At 43.4% G+C, this 19,190-nt stretch overlaps 1 protein-coding gene across 3 annotated transcripts in view; it reads right to left on the bottom strand.

The window, feature by feature from the left end:
* ENTREP1 (endosomal transmembrane epsin interactor 1) overlaps nucleotides 1-19,190 on the bottom strand; it is a 159,252-nt gene that overhangs the window by 36,824 nt on the left and 103,238 nt on the right. For all 3 annotated transcript variants that reach the window (XM_073669966.1, XM_073669938.1, XM_073669997.1), the window contains 3 exons: nucleotides 14,862-14,995; nucleotides 4,656-4,785; nucleotides 1,187-1,259 (listed from right to left, as the gene is read on the bottom strand). In XM_073669966.1, coding sequence (XP_073526067.1) covers nucleotides 1,187-1,259; nucleotides 4,656-4,785; nucleotides 14,862-14,995 — 337 coding nt within the window. The remainder of the gene's footprint in view (nucleotides 1-1,186; nucleotides 1,260-4,655; nucleotides 4,786-14,861; nucleotides 14,996-19,190) is intronic.

The raw sequence follows: 19,190 nt of genomic DNA, 5'->3' as shown, positions 1-19,190 counted from the left end.
TCGTTGGGAGTTATCAGGGGTTGGACTTAGTTCACCTTCCTCTGGAAGATCTTCCGAGATATATATCTCTTCTTGAGAGTCTTCCTCCCCTCCCTCTGGCGGACTAATCTTCCTCTTTTTGTCTGCTGAGGGAGTAGATGTAGAACCCTGACTAGTTGAGGGCATAGGGAGAGTGACCGAGGCTAAGGAGGATTTGATCTCCTGACGTACAATCCCCTTTATCTCCTCCATTAAGGAAGGTTGTTCCTGCCTGATAATCTTCCCTGTGCAGTCCTTGCATAGGGGCTCTCTATGGGAGGACGATAGTTTTTTTGTACAGATGGGACATCTGCGTGACGGTTTAACTTTTTCTCCAGATGCAGGTTCCTTGTCCCCCTACAAGAGAGGGGAGAAGGGAAGGGGAGCTATAATCACTATTTCCTGCATCTGGGAGATGGACTACCAGTGCCATACTTACTGGGACCGGACCGGCGCTGGGCTCTACAGATGCAGAGCGAGAAGCTTTAACAGACATGGTTTTGTCCTACCTGTAGATGTCTTCCTGTCCAGGGCTCCTTTTATGGGCGACCGGACCAGCGCCTCCCTCTGTTTAGAGGGATCCTCCCCCGGTGTCCAGGTGTAGATTCCTGATCACCGGTGGCATTCTGCTCTTCTTCCCCCATAGCTTTTTTGATGCGGTTCACAGTGGAACGCAAACTGCCGGAAGTGACGTCATCATCCACCACCCGACGTCACTTCCGGCGACGCGGCGTGCGCTCCACATCCTGGAGCCGGCATCACCCGCGCATCCAGCGGGGGAGAGGAGGAGCAGATGGACCGGAGAGCTCAGAGAGGCCTCCGGTCAGAAGATCCTGCAGACCTTGCCGAAAGCGCGGACTGCAGGAGGGGGTCCCGAATCCAGAGGAGACGGGAGCAGCGTCCTGAGGAGGAGAGGTAAAGACCGCTCGATCCTCCGCTGCCCGGCTAGTAGCTTTTCCCCAGTGCCTGTTGCCACTCAGCACACCGGGGATGACCTCTTCACCCCTGAAATAACACTGGAGGGAGGATGTGGGAGGGGCTATTTAAACCTCTTCGTATTTCCTGTCTCTATTAGGGTGGGGTTAGAGAAAAATACAGTATATAAACAGGAGCAGACAAGATGGGCATTTTTTTTAACTTTCATCATTCTTACCACATTTCCACCCACCTGATGTGCTTGGTATTGTAGGCAGTGCCACTGTGGCATCTGTTGTACAGTCTGTGACTTCCAAATGTGTTTCCTTGAAATGATATTTAGAAGGTATGTGATAAAACAATACACTGAATAATTTAAATAATCATATGAACTGGTCAGGTTAGACATACAGGGGGGGAATTAATCAAGACTTTTGCACAATTTTTTTTTTCGATTTTATCAGTTAAGCTATAGCATGAGATAGCTTATGAATCCAAATGTATTCAGTCTACACCCAGCCAGCATGAGAGCTGCAGCTTGTGGTAAACAGTGTGAGATCTCAGCAGCAGGGAGGATGGATGTACTCGAAACATATGTCAGGTGTTGGCAGTTGCCTGGACTCCCATCCAGTAACAAACATTATTGTAATACTTGTACTTTATGGTGCATACAATGACTTGCGAAAGGATTCCACTCCCTTGACTTTTTTTTACCTATTTTGTTACAATACAACCTGTGTTTAAATATTTTTGTAACCCGATTTGTGTGTGATGCATCAGCACTAAAAAGTGTAAGCTGGTGAAGTAAGAAAAATATAGGCATAAATTAAATTTATGGGATCAAATAACTAAAAATTGGCATGTGCATATGTATTCACCCCTTTTGCTATGAAGCCCCTAAAAATTTCTGTTTCAGCAATTACCTTAATAAGTCACATGCTTAGTGAAAGGACGTCAACCTGTGTGCAGTCTAAGTGTCACATGGTCTGTCTGTATATACACACCTTTTCTGAAAGGCCACAGAGGCTGCAACACCATTAAGAAAGAGGCATCACAACACCATGAAGATCAAGGAGATCTCTAAGCAAGTCAAGGACAAAGTTGTTGAGCAGTACAGTGATGAGTAAAAGGGAAACACTGTTTTGAACTTTTGACTTTCAGGCTTCATATCTCACCATCCAGTACAGCTTTGAACGTGAAACTACCTTCAATTTGTAGGCAATCATCTTGGCAACCTCATACATAAATTTGGCTTGCAACTATTTAGCATATGATTAGTTATGCAGTTTCTTGTTATGCCAATGTATTGCTACTGTTTTGCTCCTGGTGGTGGAAAAATCTTTTTCTTCGGTATACTACAAAATACAAGCTGTTCTCACATTCCCTAATAGCTCAGTGTGTTATTAGGTTGATTCCTCAAGCAAAAGGTTACTGGTTCGGATCAAGGAACAGCCATGAAGAAGATTTCCCAAGAAAAGAGAAACAGCATCATCCAGCTCATCGTAGCAGTCTCTCGATCAAGAAAATTGGTAAACCACATCATGTGAGTGCCATGAAAGTTGGAAGAATATGAAATGAAGTCCGTCCATCCATTCAAAAGCCAGGAGGTGGATGTCCAGGCAAAATATCAGAGTCAGCAAGGTCTATCAGTTCTGACGCGACAAACACTGCAGTGGAGATGGTTCGTATGCTTTGTAATAGTGTGATGACAGACGTCCATGCAAGCACCGTGCGACGCATGTTACTCAAGTCTAGAATGGTGTCCCGAAAAAAGGTTAAGAAGCCTCGATTTCAATATCCTCATAAGAATCGTTGGCTCAAGTTTGCTAAACATCAGAAAAGTGGACAGTGGAAAACTGGAAATAGGTGATTTGGAGCCATGAGGTAAAAGTCAATAGACTAGGCTCTGATGGGTGCAAATGCGTCTGGAAGAAACAAGGGAAAAAGGGGCTAATGGATTGAGAAATTTAAGTAACTATCAAGATTGGTGGAAGAAGCCTGATGATATGGGGTTGTTCCACAGCCAAAGGCGTTGGATACATGAACAGGATAGATGGTGGTCTCAATGCTGAGCTGTATGTGAGTATCCTACAAGATGAGTTACTTTGTATACTCGAGTACTATGGGCATATAAAGGACAACATAGTGTTCCAGCAGTACAGTGACCCAAAGTATTAGTCAAGAATGGCAAAAAAATGGTTCAGTGACAATGAAGTAGAGGTGCTGGTTTAGCCCCACAGTACCCTAACCTCAACCCAATTAAACACTTGTGGGTAGAGTTGAAAAAAAAACTATATAAAAACCCAAGTGAGTTGACCAGTATGCACCAACTTTAAGAACATGTAGAAGAGACCTGGGATCAGATTTCGGTCAATACATACTTCAATCTGATCGAGAGAATACCCAGGAGGATTCAGGCAGTGTTGAAAGCCAAAGGTAGATTTACAAAATACTAATATAAAAATTAAAATTTAGATTTTTAGAAGCAAAACAGTAACAACGCAATGACATGACAAGAATCTGCATAACTAATCATATGCTAAATAGTTGCAAGCCAAATTTATATATGAGATCGTCAAGATGACTGTCTATGAAATGATGGTAGTCTCGCATAGGAAGCAGTAGTGGATGGTGAGATAAGTAACCTGAAGGAGTAGCAGAGTTCCCAAGCAGAGACTGGAGTATCTGTCCATACGACAGAAATAAGCCATATACTCCATAGAAGTGGCCTTTATGGAAGAGTGGGCAGAAAAAAGCCTTTACTTACACACAAAATTGTAAGGCTCGTTTTGAGTTTGCCAAAAGACATGTGGGAGACTGCCCAAATGTATGGAGGAAGGTGCTGTGGTCAAAAGAGACCAAAATTGAACTTTTTGGCCACCAAGGTAAACACTATATCTGGCACCAAACCAACACCCCAAGAACAGCATTCCCACAGTGAAACATGATGGTGGCAGCATCATGCTGTGAGGATGTTTTTCGGCAGCAGGGACAGGGAAAATGATCCGAGTTGAGGAGAAGATGGATGATGTGAAATACAGGGATTTTTTTGAATAAAACCTGTTTCAGTCTGTCAGTGATTTGAGACTGGGATGGAGGTTCACCTTCCAAAAAGACAATGACCCAAAGCATGGTGCTAGGGGAAACGTGTAAATGTTGTGGCGTGGCCTAGTCAAAGCCCGGACCTTAATCCAATTGAGAATCTGTGGTCAGACTTGAAGATTGAAGTTAGAAACCATCTAACTTGACGGAGCTGGAGCAGTTTTGCCTTGAGGAATGGGCAAACATCCCAGTGGCAAGATGTGGAAAGTTCATAGAGACTTATCCAAAGCAACTTCCAGCTGTAATTTCCGCAAAAGGAGGCTCTACAAAGTACTGACTTTAGGGGGTGAATAGTTATTCACACTGAAGTTGTCAGTTATTTTGTCCTATTTGTTGCTTTCTTCACAATAATAAGAAAACCAAATGTTCACAGTTGTAGGCATGTTCTTTACATGAACTGATGCAAACCCTCATAAAAACAGTGAAATTCCAGGTTGTGAGGTAGCAAAACACGAAAAATGCCAAGGGTTTGAATACTTTTGCAAGCCACTGTACATTCTTGTATCTGTAACACTATGTATTTACAGTTGTATTTACTAAAATAATTGTTTCTATTTATTACAGTGTACTTTTGTAGAAATCAGTAAGTATGTAGTCAAATTGCGAATACTCATAGTTACCTCTAGTGAATTACTTTGGCTAACCACAGATTCGTATGGAGGAGGCGGCTCTATAGGGCAAAACACTTCAACCCCTTTAAACCTGGATCCATAAATGTGTGGTAGTGGAATCACCTCATTACCAATCATTCTGAAAAAGAAAACACGGGATTAACTTAATGCCTGAAAAACTGGAAAAACATTAGTCAACCAATTTTCACTACATTTAGTTAGGGGCTCTAAATGACTGACATAATTGTATAAAATACATATTTAGTTTACTGGTTTTGCAATTATTGACTTGTAAATGCAAATTGATAAATAATTTTCAATCATAAAGAACACATTGAACAACCAATAAGAAATTGTGAAAATAAAAGAGTAGATACAGATTTGCTATTGTTATTTTGTAGATCTAATTTCAGTGTCATTTTTAGCATGGTGGTATTACATCTTTTTTTTTATTGTGTTACTACTATCTGCAAGTGTTGTTTTAGGCAGTAACAAGAAGTCTAACACTGAATGATCCAGAAACAAGGAGCTAATGCATTCAATGCCAAAAGAAGCAATTAAACTAATTACATAAACATCTGCTCCTTACTTAATGAAAAAGAATGTTGGACTTCAGCAATCCTCTTATAATGCTACTCTGGCCAAATGAGTCTGTATTTTAATCAGTCTTTCTAACCACATGAAGAAACTTTGCCATGTCAATTTATCCAAGAAAGAAAACATCAGCTTATTGGCACAATCATGGAATTTTTAGACAATCTTCATGCGAAATGCTTTGATGTTGAGTATGAAATGACAAACACAAGACAATAGTGTTCATCAATTATTTAAAGTGCACTATCACCTACAAGTTATGTTTTCTACTCCCTACAGAACTCCACCTTGGGAGTATGTGTAGACATCCTGCTCAAAAGCAAAAGGCTTTCACTCTTGTAGACTTTATGAGGATGCGTATTAATAAAAAACAAAACAATAGGGGACATGTACTTATCTTGTCTAATTTTACATCAATTTTTTTTTAATGACTTTTTGATCATTTTGGGCATCTTTAGACTCTCTAAGTTTTAATCATCTATTGCTTGGCCTTTGTGCACCAATAATTTGTGCCAAAATTCTGGCACCTCTAGACAATACTGCAGCATTAAGCAAACCTAAAAAAAGAATGTAAAACACTTAAAGGGGTTGTCCACTACAGAATAACCCCAGCGCAATCAATTCAGGGCCTCATAGAAAATAAAAACAATACTTGCCTCCCATAGTGGCGCCACTCCAGCAATGTAAACACTGCTGTTCTCGGTGGACAACATTGTTGTATCACATATCCACTGCAGCCATTCAGAAGTTGCTGATTGGCTGGCTGATCAGCAAAAAACGCCTATAGAGGTCATATTAAATGGTATGGATGCTACATAGATGACCTGCTTATAATCTGGGGTTAAGGTATAGCATATTTCCACTTGTTCTAACAATATATTTACAAAAATGACTGCAATTTACAGGGAGCAATAGGAAATATTATTTTTTGGATTTATATCTAAAAGAGGTATAAAAGAAAAAAATATGAGTACTGGTTTACAGAGAAAGAAGCAATCTGGGAACACAGTTCTTGAAGCAGGTAGTGACGCGCCCCCTGGGCCGTGGGGTACTCGGCAGCTGGGCCGGTCAGTGCTGTGGGATGTCACGGTGGCAGTGACCCGGTCTGTGACCCAGGTCGGTCAATAAAAGGGGATTAGTAAAAGGGGATTGAAATTTTTATATATAATGTTTGTGACGCCACCTGTGGTATGCGGCTATATGGAGCCGCTGCTGCGGTGCAGATCCCCTGGAGCTGATGGTGACGCAGCAGAGTTGGTTCAGCTCTCCACAGGTAGAGCTAAGCTCCAGGGCGGTGCAGTGATGATTAATGAGGTAGATGTTGCTGTGCAGTGTAGTGCAGGGGATGGCACAGATAATAATTCTAGGAGACAGTTGGGTGCTGTCTTCAAGGTTTACTCACAGTTGTTGAACTCCAGGCTACCAGGACCAGGGTAACCTCCCACGCCGTCCTGTGTTTACCAAGGCAGGGGTTCAGCAAACTCTCAGGTGTTTCAGGAGTACATAACGGACCCCATACTGTGTACCTTCCTCGGTCGTCTTCCTGCGCTGGCTCACACCCTCCTGCCCTGCGTCTCGCAACCAGTGTCCCAAGCCGGTAACCTCGGATTTTGGCGGGCAACCTGTAGTTCCCTAAATCCTATGTGGCTACCTTTTTAGCGATGTAGTTGCGGTTGTGAGCAGCTGCACCCTGAAAGTGCAGAAGCCTCCGGTTTCTAGCTGAGCCTTGTAGTTCTCCACTAGTTAGGGGCCGGTCCCCTTTGTGGCCTGATCCCTCCACGTTTGTGTAGATTCGAGCGCACGGGTGGCATCCGCACTTCCCGTGCCCCTGGGATCCCCTCTGTTTCTCTTGGAGCCTTCCTCTGCTCCCTTCCTCCTCCTGGGCCACTCACTCTAGGCCCGCTCGTCTGAGCAGAGCTCCTACAGAGCTCCTGCTCCCACTCCTTCTCCTCTGTCTGACTGGTCTCAACTGTCCTGCTTCTAGATGGTTCTTTGCTTTCTTATACTCCTACTGAAGTGCTCCCCTAAACTACTTCCTCCACCCACACCCACTACATGGTTCCACCCTCTAGCCAGGGACCAGGGACTGTGCTCTCCCTTAAGAGCAATCTCGCCCTTCCCTCTGAAGTGGAGTGTAATGGATGCAAGTGCATGGGTCCCGGGCACTACTCCATCCTTACCTGAGAGTGGGATACCACACCTCTGGGTGAGATGCAGTACCTCTGTGGCGACCCACAGGGGCGCCACATACCCCCCTGGTAAAACACAGCACGTCCGCGGGTTGGAACAGAGTAAAAACAAGGTACTTTAGACATACAAAATTTTAGAATGCAGTCACTTAGAAGAATAATGCACAACTTTTTCTTCCGTTTATGGGAGGCACATTTCTTAAGCGTTTCATGTTACTATATCAGCTTACAAAACATAATAAAACTTTTTCCAATTAAATTCTCTTCACATCACTAAAACATTTTTCATATAAAACAATTTTCAGCTGAATACAGTAAGATCCATAACCGGGTGTCCATCTCACTGAAGAAGGTGCATCATGAGCAACATGAGGGACCCGTCCGAAAACCCTCAACGTAGGCCCTGGGCGTGGCTGCAGGGCATAGGTGATCCAGCTGTTGGACCACGTCTTCGGCCACGCCAAACGGGTTTTTGTTCTGTAGTCTATATAAAACCAATAAAAAGCACCGTAAGAAGTACAAACTATTTACAGTTTAAAATTTTTTGACTGCTCACAGTCCTTAGCCTGATAGTTCTTTGTGCCTTAACGGAGTATACTAGGCAAATAAACCAAACTCTTCAAACATGCAGCATTCCTGCTTTACCCTTCCGGGTAACCATATACAGTACAGTTTTTAAAGCAAACAGTTCAGTAGTGGGGTCCCCTCCGGGGGAACATTGGCCCACCACTAAATGGCCCAGCCGGGTCATCTTCTTCGGATGGCAAGGGTACACTCTCCACCACCCTGTGAACATGGAGAGCGTACCAGCCCCACTCTCCTATGTGCCTTGTGTAGGTGACCTTGTCACCAGGGTACAGATCCCGTGCCGGATGTCCCTGCTGTAAATGGGACTCCACATCCCGCCGATTCACAAAGAGGTCTGTGCCAAGTTGTGGTTCCTGGATAAAGCCCCATCTTCCATGCAGGTCGAACTTGACTACGACCCCCTCTACCCGTGGATCGGGCATGGCCGGCTTTTCTTTGTGGGCCCGGGCTTTCTCCTCCATATTGCGGGCCTTCATCCTCTCCCAGCGCACCCGCCGGGTGCGAAGCTCCGCCTTTAGTTGAAGGAGTTCCAGCCAGCAATGCTCTTCTCTGCGTGCGGCCTCCTTTTGGGTCTCCCGGGGAAATCCCATCAGGTCACCCGCCGGGTTATCCCATCTGAATTGGTCTCGCTCTTCCCTCTGGGTAACCGAGGGTGCGAGAGCAGGCAGCAAAGGGAGGCTCTGGTCCTCAACTTCCGCGGACCAATCCCAGGCCGAATGTCCGTACACCCATTCAGGTGTGGGCGCAGGTGGCTCCTGCAGGGGACCCAGGAGCAGGTCGGTGTTGGAAGCGCCCGGGGAAGGAGGTTCCTGTAGGGGGACCAGAGATAGATCAGCGCCACCGGCGCCCGGGACAGGGATGCGGCTCCTACCTGCTCCCGCGGCCGCTACGGCACTATCTGTCGCCTCCTGGTCTATGAGTAGCTCTTCCGGGGCTGGGGCATTGTTGGTCGCATGCAGCGCAGACTGCTGCCGGGTCAGTTACTTCTCCAGGAGGTCGGCCCTCCAGACGGCGACGGCAGCCTGCTGGGCCTCCTCCATTCTTCTGCCCAGCTCTTGCACCTCATCTCGGAGGAACCCAGTATCCTCCAGGGACAGCTTCGTTAAGATCCCCTCCAGGTTGAGGGATGATGCACTTGGCTGCAGGCCATGGCCCGGAGTCTGAGGCTGGTCTCCATCCATGTCGCCTGCCAGGTGCGGTCTGGCTGCTCTGCTGGAGACCCCGCCTTGTCTCCAAGGTTTCTTCTCTAATCTTCCTTTTCTTGGGAGGTCCCATGGCTGCTTGCTGTCGGCCACACAAGGGGACAGCTTCCCCAGACTGATGGCCAGGTCTAGGTATATGGCCACAGGAGCATGGGGCGGGCTGCACTTTTGCCGCCATTTTGGGACCCAGCCCACGATGGGAGGTTCCTTGTTGTCCTTGATAACGCACATAATGGCACCCGTTCTTCTGGGGCGGGCGCCACATTCAGTATACAACACAGTCTCTAGGCGCACAGTACCCGGTTGGTTCATATCCTGTTCGTGACGCCCCCTGGGCGGTGGGGTACTCGGCAACCGGGCCGATCAGTGCAGGGGGATGTCACGGTGGCAGTGACCCAGTCCGTGACCCAGGGCGGACAATAAAAGGGGATTAGTAAAAGGAGAATGAAGTTTTTTTATATAATGTTCGTGACGCCACCTGTGGTATGCGGCTATATGGAGCCGCCGCTGCGGTGCAGATCCCCTGGAGCTGATGGTGACACAGCAGAGTTGGTTCAGCTCTCCACAGGTAGAGCTAAGCTCCAGGGCGGTGCAGTGATGATTAATGAGGTAGATGTTGCTGTGCAGTGAAGTGCATGGGATGGCACAGATAATAATTCTAGGACACAGTGGGGTGCTGTCTTCAAGGTTTACTCACAGTTGCTGAACTCCAGGCTACCAGGACCAGGGTAACCTCCCACGCCGTCCTGTGTTTACCAAACTCTCAGGTGTTTCAGGAGTACATAACGGGACCCCATCCTGTGTACCTTCCTCAGCCAGCGCAGGAAGATGACCCTCACCCTCCTGCCCTGCGCCTCGCAACCAGTGTCCCAAGCCGGTAACCTCGGATTTTGGCGGGCAACCTGTAGTTCCCTAAATCCTATGTGGCTACCTTTTTAGCGATGTAGTTGCGGTTGTGAGCAGCTGCACCCTGAAAGTACAGAAGCCTCCGGCTTCTAGCTGAGCCTTGTAGTTCTCCACTAGTTAGGGGCCGGTCCCCTTTGTGGCCTGATCCCTCCACGTCCATGTAGATTTGGGCGCACGGGTGGCATCCGCACTTCCCGTGCCCCTAGGATCCCCTCTGTTTCTCTTGGAGCCTTCCTCTGCTCCCTTCCTCGTCCTGCCAGTCCTCCTGGGCCTCTCACTCTAGGCCCGCTCATCTGAGCAGAGCTCCTACAGAGCTCCTGCTCCCACTCCCTCTCCTCTGTCTGACTGGTCTCAACTATCCTGCTTCTAGATGGTTCCTTGCTTTCTTATACTCCTACTGAAGTGTTCCCCTAAACTACTTCCTCCACCCACACCCACTACATGGTTCCACCCTCTAGCCAGGGACCAGGTACTGTGCTCTCCCTTAGGAGCAATCTCACCCTTCCCTCTGAAGTGGAGTGTAATGGATGCAAGTGCGTGGGTCCCGAGCAGTACTCCATCCTTACCTGAGGGTGGGATACCACACCTCTGGGTGAGATGCAGTACCTCTGTGGCGACTGAACCCGCAGGGGCGCCAAAGTAGCACTCATGCTGCCCATACCATTAAAGGGAACCTGTTAATTGCTCTGGCCCCTCTAAATCAGCACTTCTCTATTGCACCCTTTACCTATATTCTAACTAGCTCATTTTCATGCCTTTGCAATACCTCAATAACTGTAAAGTCAACTTTTATACTGGCACTTACGCTATGCAAATATGTGTGGGACTAGTCAGGCGGGGTGCTTTTTTCCTCAGAGGAATTCTCCCTCATCATCAACATCATATGTCACCAAATAAACACATAACCCACCAATGTTAACATTTAAATGAATATATATATACACATATATAAATAGGATATATGTCACTCTGTATAAACATATGGTGCCTGGATAGGATACCACTCCATATACTCAGTGAAGAAACAATCCGGCACTCATAGAGTTGCAGAAAAAAAAATCAGTTTTATTAGTAAAGCAATCCAAAAACAGTGACATTTCGGTCTAAAATTGAATGGGCATTGAACCCCTATTCCCCACAGCGCTGTTACATGCAGTGAACCATATGCAATCTGTCTGAAAAAGGTCCTTTAGATCGAAACGTCACTGTTTTTGGATTGCTTTACTAATAAATCAGATTTTTTTTATGCAACTCTATGAGTGCCATATATATACACATACATATGTGTTTATTTGGTGGCATACAGTATGTGGGCTGTAAAACCAGTCTTACATTTTTGGCCCAGTGTCCTGCGTCACTGCTACCTCTCTTTGCATATGCAGTGTGCTGATGAAGCTGGGTAACGTACACCTGGCTTCGCATCACCATGGAGCAGCAATGTCGTGCGCATGTGCGAAATTTGCAAAGAGCTGACATTGCTGTCGCTCTTGTAAATCCAGGCTCTTATACCCAGGGGGGCATGATTACAAAATGGGAGGCAGGAGTAGTCCAGGGAAATCAACGACCCGCTAGACTCGTTCCCCATAGATATGTAAGGGAGTGTCAAAAGTTTATTTAAAGTTACTGATGTATTTGAAAAGCACGAAAATTGGCTTGGTAGAATATAGAAAAAGGTGCAATAGAGACATGGTGGTGGTTTAAGGGGGCCAGGGCAGCTAAAGCGATTCCCAAAGGGGAATATATTAGGATTAGGAAGACGTGTAACTTGAAAGATTTTGTACAATTTGAGGATGCTAAAATTAGATAGAATAGAATTCGTAAACTTTGGTGACAGTGCACCAAACGTTCCAGGATTTTAGACACGTGTCTGTAATTAGCAAAACATGATGAGTCAAGAAATGTTTTTTTTTATTATTTAATAGCGATGTTGAAAAGTGGAAGTAAAGATTCTAGAAGAAAGAGGGAGTTTAAAGGGAATCTGTCATTAGGTTTCTATACCCCAAACTAATTCTATCTACTCTAAAGGCATTGTAATGCGGAAGACATCCATACATTTATTTTAGAAATCTGGGTTTACAGTATTGTTGAGTCGTTATGCAAACATGCTGAAAATGCAACAGGGTGGGAACTGCACTTACAGCTCTGCTGCCTCTCATCGCTACTCCTCGTCAGCAGCCTGTCTACTGTCAGTGATGGACAGGTCACTCTTCTTTCAGTGACCTTTCGCTCTCGCCCACCATCTACTGTAAGCGCCGTCATTTCTCGGAGTGGTGCATGCACAGTAATGTCCTGATGAACAAGACTGTCATAGTTTTCAGATCTGCCCAGAATCAGAATGAGAAGTAGAAGTAAAAAGGACTATGCAGATCAAGGGAGAGCGGGTAGGACAAAGAGAAGATCTGCAGAAGAACTGTAAGCACAGTGCCCACCCAACGATAATTTTTTCTAAACCAGAAACCCAGATTTCTAAAGCTTGAAGCTATGTATGTAATCAGCATTACAGAGGTACAGTTGAAACTAGAAATTTACATACATTATATAAAAAGACACATATGCATGTTTTTCTCAATATCTGACATGAAATCAGAATAAACCTTTCCAGTTTTAGGTCAATTAGGATTACCATAATTTTTAATATTTGCCAAATGCCAGAATAATGAGAGAGAGAATGTTTTAAGGCATTTTTATTATTTACTGCAAAGTCAAAAGTTTACATACACTAAGATTGCTATGCCTTTAAACAATTCTGGACTGCCCATATGATGATGTCATGTGTTTGGAAGATTCTGATAGTTTTTTGTGGCAACATCTGAGATAATTAGAGACACACCTGTGGATGTATTTTAATGTACATCTGAAACACACTGCTTCTTTGTGTAGCGTCATGGGAAAGTCTAAAGAAATCAGCCAAGACATCAGGAAGAGAATTGTGGATTTGCACAAGTCTAGCTCATCCTTAGGTACAATTTCATGATACCTGAAGGTGCCCTGTTGATCTGTACAAAAAATTATACGCAAGTACAAACAAGATGGGAATGTCCAGCCATCATACTGCTCAGGAAGGAGACGGGTTCTGGGTCCCAGAGATGAACGTGTTTTGGTCCGACATGTGCATATCAACCCAATGACAAAAGCAATCTTGTGAAGATGATGGCGGAAGCTGGTAAGATTGTAAGATTGTGTCAATACCCACAGTGAAACGAGTACTGTATCAACATAGGCTGAAAGGCCACTCTGCCAGGAAGAAGCCATTACTCCAAAAGAAACATAAAAAAGCCAGATTGATGCTTGCAAATACACACAGGAACAAAGACCTTAATTTTTGGAACAATGTCCTGTGGCCTGATGAAACTAAAATTTAACTTTTTGGTCATAATGACCATCGTTACGTTTGGAGGAAAAAGGGAGAAGCTTGGAAGCCTAAGAACACCATCCCAACTGTGAAACATGGGGGTGGCAGCATCATGTTGTGGGGTTGTTTTGCTGCAGGAGGGACTGCTGCACTTCACAAAATAGATGGCATCATGAGAAAAGAAGATTATGTGGCAATACTGAAGTAACATCTCAAGACATGAGCCAAGAAGTTAAAGCTTGGGCGGAAATGGGTCTTCCAAATGGACAATGACCCAAAGCATACTGCCAAAATGGTAATAAAGTGGCTGGAGGATAACAAAGTCAATGTTTCGGAGTGGCTATCACAAAGCCCTGATCTCAATCCTATTGAAAATTTATGGGCAGAGCTGAAAAGGCAGGTGCGAGCAAGGCGACTTACAAACCTGGATCAGTTACACCAGTTTTGTCAGGAGGAATGGGCCCAAATTCCAACCAACTATTGTGAGAAGCTTGTGGAAGGATATCCCAAACGTTTGACCCAAGTCATTCAGTTTAAGGGCAATGGTACCAAATATTAATGAAATGTATGTAAACTTTTGACTTTGCAGTAAGTAATAAAAATGCCTTAAAACATTCTCTCTCTCATTATTCTGGCATTTGGCAAATATTAAAAATTATGGTAATCCTAATTGACCTAAAATGGGAAAGGTTTATTCTGATTTCATGTCAGATATTGAGAAAAACATGCATATGTGTCTTTTTATATAGCGCATGGAAACTTCTGGTTTCAACTGTACAAAAACGGCAGCATGAAAACATGACAAGTACCCTTTAAATATTTGAGTTAGGTGGGTAGTGACTGCTGAGGAGAGGGACTGTAGGAAGAATGAGTAACTAGTGCAGGTAGTAAGGCGAAAAGAACTGAGGAGCCTGGAGACTTCTGTGACTGGGTCGAAGGCAGAAAGTGAGCTAGATGAAGTGTGGGAGGGAACATAAGGGATAAGGAGATAATTTCCTTTTAGATACAATAATTTTTTTCTTTGAAGCAAGTGGCCAGATCGTCAGTGCTGAGATTGGAGTTAAGCACCTGCACTATGGTGTTGAAGAGGGAATGAAAAGTGTCAAAGAATGATTTTGAATTATTCGTATATGAGGAGATGAGGGTGGTGAAGTAGGGTTGTTAGGTAAGGTGAGGAGCAGGGCTGTAGTTTTAGAGAATAAACTGATAGTTGAAGAAATCTGCTACCAAATGCAATTTTCTTCACATTTGGCACACCTAGAACACCGCTGAAGGAAAAGTGTTTGCAGCATGTGATAGGGTTGCCTTCGTCTGTGAAAGAGAGTTCTTGGTATAATGGATGCTGCTTCATCCCGATCACTTACAGTAAACATATATCACTCACCTCTGACTCATTCTGGGAGTGTTCGAATAAAATGTTGAAAAGTAAGAAGGGGGAGGAGCAGGTGGAACAAAATCTTCAAAATCTGGCTCCCGATCTTGCTCTTCAGCTTCCTCTACAGAGACTTGGGACTCATCCTTATGACAAAAAAATAAAGAAATAATTAAACCTGAAAATTGTATATTAATTACATTTTATATATACAGTTGTGCTCAAAAGTTTACATACCCCAGCAGAATATTTCCTTTCTTGGCCTTGTTTCACAGAATATGAATGATAACAAAAAATCTTTTTCTCCACTCATGGTTATTGGTTGGGTGAAGCCATTTATTGTCAAACTACTGTGTTTTCTCTTTTTAAATCTTAATGACAACCAAAAACATCCAAATGACCCTGATCAAAAGTTCACATACCCTGGTGATTTTGGCCTGATGACATGCACAGAATTTGACAGAAATGAGTTTGAATGGCTACTAAAGGTAACATCCTCACCTGTGACCTGTTTGCTTTGTAATAAGTGTGTGTGCATAAAAGCTGAGTGAGTTTCTGAGATCCAGACAGACTCTTGCATCTTTCATCCAGCCACTGACGTTTCTGGATTGTGAGTCATGGGGAAAGCAAAAGAATTGTCAATGGATCTACAGGAAAAGGTAGTTGAACTGTATAACACAGGAAAGGGATACAAAAAAAACATCCAAGGAATTGATAATGCCAGTCAGCAGCATTCAAACTGTGATAAATGGAAAATCAGGGGCTCTGTAAACCCAAACCACGGTCAGGTAGACCAACAAAAATTTCGGTCACAACTGCCAAGAAAAGAAAAACCCACAAATAACAGCTGAAATTCAGGACTCTCTGAAAACTAGAAGTGTGGCTGTTTCAAGATGCACAATAACGAGGCAGCTGAAGAAAAATGGGCTGCATGGTCGAGTCACCAGAAGAAAGCCATTACTGCGCAAATGCCACAAAGTATTTCGCCTACAATACGACAAACAGCACAGAGACAAGCCTCAAAACTTCTGAAACAAGGTATTTTGGAGTGATGAGACCAAAATTTAACTTTTTGGCCACAACCATAAACGTTACATTTGGAGAGAGGTCAACAAGGCCTATGATGAAAGGAACACTATTCCTACAGTAAAGCACGGAGTTGGATCGCTGATGTTTTGGGGATGTGTGAGCTACAAAGGCACAGGAAACTTGGTAAAAGTTGAAGGAAAGATAAATGCAGCACGTTATCAGCAAATACTGGAGGCAAATTTGCACTCATCCGCCCGGAAGCTGCGCATGGTGGCCACCTCAGTTTCCTGACCTCAATATCATTGAGCCACTCTGGGGAGATCTCAAGAGCACAGTTCATGCTAGAGAGCCCAGGAATTTACAGGAGCTGGAGGCTTTTTGCCAAAAAGAATGGTCAGCTTTACCATCTGAGAAATTAAAGAACCCCATCCACAACTACCATAAAAGACTTCAAGCTGTCATGTTAGAGGGGGCAATACACGGTATTAAGAAATGGGGTATGTGAACTTTTGATCAGGGTCATTTGGATGTTTTTGGTTGTCATTAAGATTTAAAAAGAGAAAACACAGTAGTTTGACAATAAATGGCTTCACCCAACCAATAACCAAGAGTGGAAAAAAAGTTTTTTTCGTTATCATTCATATTCTGTGAAACAAGGCCAAGAAAGGAAAAATTCTGCCGAGGTATGTAAACTTTTGAGCACAACTGTATATATACATATATATATATATATATATATATATATATATATATATATATATATATATATATATACACACTGCTGAAAAAAATAAAGGGAACACTTAAACAACAGAATATAGCTCCAAGTAAATCAAACTTCTGTGAAATCAAACTGTCCACTTAGGAAGCAACACTGATTGACAATCAATTTCACATGATGTTGTGCAAATGGAATAGACAATAGATAGTAACATAGCAATATAGTTTTTAAGGTTGAAGGAAGACTAAGTCCATCTAGTTCAACCCATAGCCTAACATGTTGATTGATCCAGAGGAAGGCAAAACACAAAGCTCCACATTGGGGAAAAAAATTCCTTCCTGACTCCATACGACAATCAGACTAGTTCCCTGGATCAACGCCCTATCAAAGAATCTAGTATATATAATCTGTAATATTATACTTTTCAAGAAAGACATCCATGCCCTTCTTAAATTTTAGTAGTGACTCACTCATTACAACATCATGCGTCAGAGAGTTCCATAGTCTCACTGCTCTTACAGTAAAGAATCCGCGTCTGTGATTATGATTAAACCTTCTTTCCTCCAGACGTAGAAGATACCCCCTTGTCCCCGTCTCTGGCCTCAGAGTAAAATGATAAGTAGAAAGGTCTTTGTACTGTCCCCTCATATACTTGTACATAGTAATAAGATCACCCCTAAGCCTTCGTTTTTCCACAGTAAATAACCCCAAGTGTAATAACCTGTCTTGGTATTGCAGACCCCCCAGTCCACAAATAACCTTGGTCGCTCTTCTCTGCACCCGCTCTAGTTCAGCTATGTCTTTCTTATACACCGGTGACCAGAACTGTACACAGTATTCTAAGTGTGGTCGCACTAGTGACTTGTATAGAGGTAATATTATGTTCTCCTCATGAGCATCTATGCCTCTTTTAATGCATCCCATTATTTTATTTTCCTTTGCAGCAGCTGCCTGACAGTGGCCACCAAACGTGAGCTTGTCGTCCACCAATACACCTAGGTCTTTTTCAGTGGCAGTTTTGCCCAGTGTTTTACAATTAAGCATATAATTATACATTTTATTTCCTCTACCCAAGTGCATTACCTTACATTTATCCCCATTAAAGCTCTTTTGCCATTTATCAGCCCAAGCTTCTAGTTTATATAGATCCTCCTGTAATATAAAATTGTCCTCCTCTGTATTGATTACCCTGCAGAGTTTAGTGTCATCTGTAAATATTGAAATACTACTCTGTATGCCCCCTACAAGGTCATTAATAAATATGTTAAAAAGAAGCGGGCCCAATACTGACCCCTGTGGTACCCCACTGTTAACTGAGACCCAGTCTGAGTGTGTTGCATTAATAACCACCCTTTGTTTCCTATCACTGAGCCAGTTCTTAACCCACATACATATATTTTCCCCTATCCCCATTGTTCTCATTTTATGTATCAACCTTTTGTGTGGAACCGCATCAATAGCTTTTGAAAAGTCCATATACACAACATCCACTGCATTTCCTTGGTCCAGTCCGGAACTTGCCTCCTCATAAAAGCTAATCAGATTAGTTTGACAGGAACGGTCACTCGTAAACCCAGGTTGATATTGGGTCATGAGGTTATTTTTCTTCAGATACTCTAGTATAGCATCTCTTAGGAAACCCTCCAGGATTTTACCGACAGTAGAGGTTAAGCTTACTGGCCTATAATTTCCAAGTTCAGTTTTTGTCCCCTTTTTGAATATTGGCACCACATTTGCTATACGCCAGTCCTGTGGTACAGACCCTGTTATTATGGAATCTTTAAAGATTAAAAATAATTGTCTATCTATGACGTTACTTAATTCCTGCAGTACTCACGGGTATATCCCATCCGGGCCCAGGGATTTGTCAACTTTAGTGATTTTTAGACGCTGCCGTACTTTCAGCTGGGTTAAGCAAGTGACATTTAATGGAGAATTTTTGTCATCGCTAATCATGTTTTCTGTCATGCCATTTTCTTGTGTAAATACTGTTGAAAAAAAATCATTTAGCATATTGGCTTTTTCCTCATCCACCATTTCACCCAGACTATTTTTAAGGGGGCCAACACTATCATTTTTTAGTTTTTTACTATTTATGTAGTTAAAGAATATTTTGGGATTATTTTTACTTTCTCTGGCAATGAGTCTCTCTGTCTCAATCTTTGCTGCATTGATTTGGTTTTTACAGAATTTATTTAATTTTCTGTATTTATTTAATGCCTCATCACTATCTACTTGCTTTAGTTCTCTAAATGCTTTTTTTGGCACTTATTGCGCCCCTTACAGCTCTATTTAGCCATAGTGGTTTCCTCCTATTTCTATCATGTTTATTCCCATAGGGTATATATTGTGCACAGGTCCCATCCAGGATGCTAATAAATGTCTCCCATTTGCTTTGTGTAGTTTTATGTCTCAGGATATGGTCCCAGTTTATTGCACTAAGATCATCTCTCAACCGTTGGAAATTTGCCTTCCTGAAGTTTAGTGTCCTTGTAACCCCTCTACTACACATCTTATTAAAGGATAAATGAAAACTTATTATTTTGTGATCACTATTATCCAAGTGACCCCCAACTTGTATATTTGATATG

Source organism: Phyllobates terribilis, unplaced genomic scaffold, assembly GCF_046119375.1.
Source record: "Phyllobates terribilis strain yellow unplaced genomic scaffold, ASM4611937v1 Scaffold_1__5_contigs__length_1240528914, whole genome shotgun sequence".
Lineage (NCBI taxonomy): Eukaryota > Metazoa > Chordata > Amphibia > Anura > Dendrobatidae > Phyllobates > Phyllobates terribilis.
This window is presented reverse-complemented; position numbering and strand designations above follow the sequence as displayed.